We start from the raw sequence: 4,823 nt of genomic DNA on the forward strand, positions 1-4,823 counted from the left end.
TGGAGATAATGGACACCTAATTTAGCCGATCTAGTCCGAGCAATTCGATAATTACAAAATAAAATACGAAATGAATCAAAATCGTAATCATTTAAATGAAAATGAAAAAGAGGTTATAAAAAATCACGTAACTACTAGTTACAATAATTCAGAGGAATACCCCGCACCTTTAACTGCATCTAGTTTCATTAGTGACCAAAATCAAAATACTGGAGCGGGTAGCAGACATGATGAAGCTGCGCGTACTTTCATGGAAGCGACTAGAACACCGGCTAGCGCTGAAATTCGTTTCAGTGACGCGTTAACTGCACAGAGTGCAGAAGGGAGACGAATAGCTGCTAATTTAGTCGAACAAGATATTGAAAGGATTACTGCTTTAGTATCGTCACAATTACCAGGAGTTGACCGTGCCGCTATAGAAAGAGAAGTGCGTAATCAGGTTACTACAGCATATACAGGTACGGGTCAGTATTTAGGAGGCGTTCTAGTTATGAGAGGTCAAGAAGATAGTTACGAGGAGAGTATAGAGAATGGGGCCGAGTTAGCTAACGCTGTTGAAGAACAAGCAGCAGAGGATGCTAATTCAGGTTTGGAGGCTGAAAGTGGGCCTGAAGGTGAAGTGGATTTAGGTTTTTACTATCCTGAAAGTAATGATGATCAAAATAGTGATTCTAATGATTCAGGTATGGGAGAAGAAGAAGTTAGCGATTCTTCTCAAGATAGTGGTTCTGAAGAAGAACAAATTAGTGATTCTTTCGAAGATAATGGTTCGCAAGAGGCGGATAATGGTTCTTCTGATCCGGCTAATGATAGCTCGGATTATGGTTCGTCGGACTCCGGGGATTCTCCTACTAGCTCTTATCATGCTGACGAGAGTACTAAGGGCTATGATTCTGACCAGAGTGAACAATGTTCAACTAATGCAGAATCTGTTAGTGATGAGAACAATCTGGTACCAGGGCATTCTCTGATCTAAAGAAGGTTCAGAGGATAAAGCTCATGTTATCGAATCAGATCAAAGTAATCAATCTACTCGGAAGAGAAAATTTGATGGGGAGGAGGATGATTATCCAAATCCTAAACGGCAACGTAAATCCGATTCTGACGATGATAACAACGGGAAAGGTGGTCCTGGTACAGGTTCTAGCGGAGGTGGTCCTAGTGTAAGTGGTCCTGAAGATAGTGGTCCCGGGGATAGTGTAGGTGGTACAGATAATGGTATTTCTAATAAAAGCCTTTTTAAGGATATATCATTATTTTTTTACGGTAAAGAGAGAGATGAAAACTTTCTATCACCCGTAGATTTTGTTATTGAAATTGAACAAGAAGAATGATTGGATATGCCTTCAATCTTTGACTCGTTTGATTTCTAAATTTTTAGAATAAATAGAAATTAAAACTAAATAAAATAAAACCAAAGGGGTATTATCTTAATGGTAAAGAAGAGCGTTACGGCCGCTAAGATATGAGTTCAAGTCTCATATACCTTTAGAATACTTGTATTTTAATCTTTGAACCCGGGAGTCGGGATTCGAGGCAAAATCCAGGTATTCACAATATAAATATATTGTACACGAATAGTTTGATATAAAATAAATAGAATATATGAGTTTGACTTTAATACTTTTTTTAATAGGAATCTTAGGGTTCGTATTTAATAGAAAAAATATCATATTAATGCTTATTTCAATCGAAATAATGCTAGTATCTATAACTTTTTTAATATTAGTAAGCTCTGTAAATATGGATGACATAATAGGGCAAACTTATGCTATATATATTATAGTTATTGCTGGAGCTGAATCCGCAATAGGTTTAGGTATTTTAGTTGCTTTTTATAGATTAAGAGGAAGTATAGCAATAGAATATAAATAATGTATTTAAGTATAATTTTTTTACCCTTATTAGGATCAATAGTTTCCGGATTTTTTGGAAGAAAAGTCGGAGTTAGTGGAGCACGTTTTTTAGGTTGTTCAAGTATAATAATTACAACAACTTTAGCTATCGTTGCATTTTTTGAAGTAGGATTTAACAACAGTCCTGTGTACTTACATTTATTCCCTTGATTAAACAGTGAATCGTTTAACATCGTTTGAAGCTTCCAATTTGATAGCTTAACAGTTTCAATGTTAATTCCTGTGTTAATAATTAGTTCTCTGGTTCATATATACTCTATAAGTTATATGAGTGCAGATCCTCACAATCAAAGATTTTTTAGTTATTTAAGCCTTTTTACTTTTATGATGATCATACTTGTAACAGCTAATAATTATTTATTAATGTTTGTTGGATGAGAAGGTGTTGGGGTTTGTTCATACCTTTTAGTTAGTTTCTGATTTACTAGAATAGCAGCTAACCAAAGTTCTATGTCTGCCTTCTTAACTAATAGAGTAGGAGATTGTCTTTTAACTATAGGTATGTTTGCTATCTTATGATCTTTAGGTAACTTAGACTATACTACAGTATTTTCATTAAGTCCTTATATTAATGAAAACATTGTTACTATAATAGGTATATGCTTATTAATAGGTGCAATGGCAAAAAGTTCTCAAGTAGGTCTTCATATTTGATTACCTATGGCCATGGAAGGTCCTACACCTGTTTCTGCATTAATTCACGCGGCTACTATGGTTACAGCAGGAGTTTACTTATTAATACGTTCATCTCCTTTAATCGAATATAGTTCTACTGTATTATTAATATGTCTATGATTAGGTGCAATAACAACTGTATTTAGTTCTCTTGTAGGTTTATTCCAACAAGATATAAAAAAAATAATTGCTTACTCTACTATGAGTCAATTAGGTATGATGGTTATTGCTATTGGTCTATCTTCATATAATATAGCATTATTCCATTTAGTTAATCATGCTTTCTATAAAGGATTATTATTCTTAGGTGCCGGTGCAGTTATTCATGCAGTAGCTGATAACCAAGATTTAAGAAAATACGGTGGATTAGGGGCATTCTTACCCTTAACTTACTCTGTTATATTAATAGCAAGTCTTAGTTTAGTTGCTTTCCCTTTTATGACAGGATTTTATAGTAAAGATTTTATATTAGAATCCGCTTATGGGCAATATTACTTTAGTAGTGTGGCTGTATACGTTATAGCTGTTATAGGTGCAATATTTACTACTTTATATTCTGTTAAAGTTTTATATCTAACTTTTTTAGCTAACCCTAACGGTAATATAGTTTCTTATAAACACGCTCATGAAGGTGATATATTTTTAAGTCTACCTTTAGTAGTATTAGCTATTTTTTCTATATATTTTGGGTATATAACTAAAGATATTTTTATAGGTTTAGGTTCAGGATTCTTTACAGATAACAGTATATTTATTCACCCTATACATGAAATATTAATAGATACAGAATTTGCTGTACCTACTACATTCAAATTATTACCTTTATTCTTTACAGTGTCATTTACAGCTATAGCTATAATTTATTCAGAATTTTTCCCTAATTTAATAAACAAATTTAAATTATCTAATTTAGGTCATTCTATTTACGGATTCTTTAACCAACGTTTCTTAGTTGAATATTTCTATAATAAATTTATTGTAAACTTAGTTTTAAATATGGGAGGTCAAACTACGAAAATTTTAGATAAAGGAAGTATAGAACTTTTAGGTCCTTTTGGTTTAGAAAAATTATTAATTAAAATTAGTAAAATTATTTCTAGCCTAAATACAGGTGTTGTTACAAATTATGCTTTATTTATATTAATAGGATTTATTGCATATACATCTATATACTATTCTTTCTTACAAAATTTAGATTTATCTTCTTTAGTTTTACTATTTTCTATTAGTATCTTAACACTTTATGGAGGCGAGCATTCGGCTGCTAAAAAATAATGGTAATGACGATGCTTTAAAAAGCATTAATATCTTGTATTCTCAATCTAAATTGTATTCGTTTAAGGTTATATCTGGTTGTCTTAATAATACCAAACAGAATACCTAATATTATAGTATAATACTATAAATTAGAGATAAAAAAAAATAAAAGGGATTTTAGTATAATGGTAAATACATATGACTTTTAATCATTATGATATTGGTTCGAATCCAATAAATCCTAACCATATTTGTAATAAACTTTGTAATAAATATGCGTTCTATTTTTATTTTGATAGTGTTAATTGAAATGAAAATAACCAAGGGTAACCTCAGTATAAAAATAGATGATATAAAATTTAATTTATGGGCAAGCTCTAATTTATGAGGGAAGATTATCTCGCTTTTTAGTATAACTTGTCTATAAGTTAGTATTATAAAGTATCGGTTATAATATTGAATTCAAAGATATTTATTTAGAATTGTTAGTGATCTAATTAAAGCATGTGAAGTTTGCTAAGATCACTAATTAAGATTTATAATTCTTAATTTAATAGCCTTTAAAAGAGGATACCTAAGCAATAATAATTAATTTAGTAGCCTTTAAATTAAACAAAAAGCAACAATAATGAATAATTTTATTTGCTATAGGTAATATTTTTCTTCATCGAATTTAATTGTATACACTACATTCTAGATTTATTTATTATATAATAGGAAAGTTCTATATTTTACGAGCGAAGCTAACTAAGCATTAAGTGAAAAGCGGCGGCTCCCTATTTTTTAATAATTTCTATTTAAACTATAAATATTTATTTTGGCACTATGTTAAACAAAATTTATTAACTATATTAAAATTAATATTTTACTCTAAATATATTTTCATACTATATTAATTTGTGAATTGGCCTACGAAGTTGAGCAAAACAGCCGACTAAATAAATATAAAAAAAAAATTTTTTCCATTAATCTAAT

General features: G+C 30.4%; 1 protein-coding gene across 1 annotated transcript; it reads left to right on the plus strand. All coding sequences in view use genetic code 4, as the record gives it.

The window, feature by feature from the left end:
• Positions 1-1,605: 1,605 nt before the first annotated feature.
• On the plus strand, positions 1,606-1,875 carry HER10_EVM0013478 (uncharacterized protein; the record flags this gene model as incomplete). Its single annotated transcript has 1 exon — positions 1,606-1,875. One exon carries the CDS (start codon positions 1,606-1,608, stop codon positions 1,873-1,875), a length of 270 nt encoding a protein of 89 aa, XP_035325691.1.
• Positions 1,876-4,823: the final 2,948 nt, after the last annotated feature.

This window comes from Colletotrichum scovillei (assembly GCF_011075155.1).
Source record: "Colletotrichum scovillei strain TJNH1 Contig00016 mitochondrial, whole genome shotgun sequence".
NCBI lineage: Eukaryota > Fungi > Ascomycota > Sordariomycetes > Glomerellales > Glomerellaceae > Colletotrichum > Colletotrichum scovillei.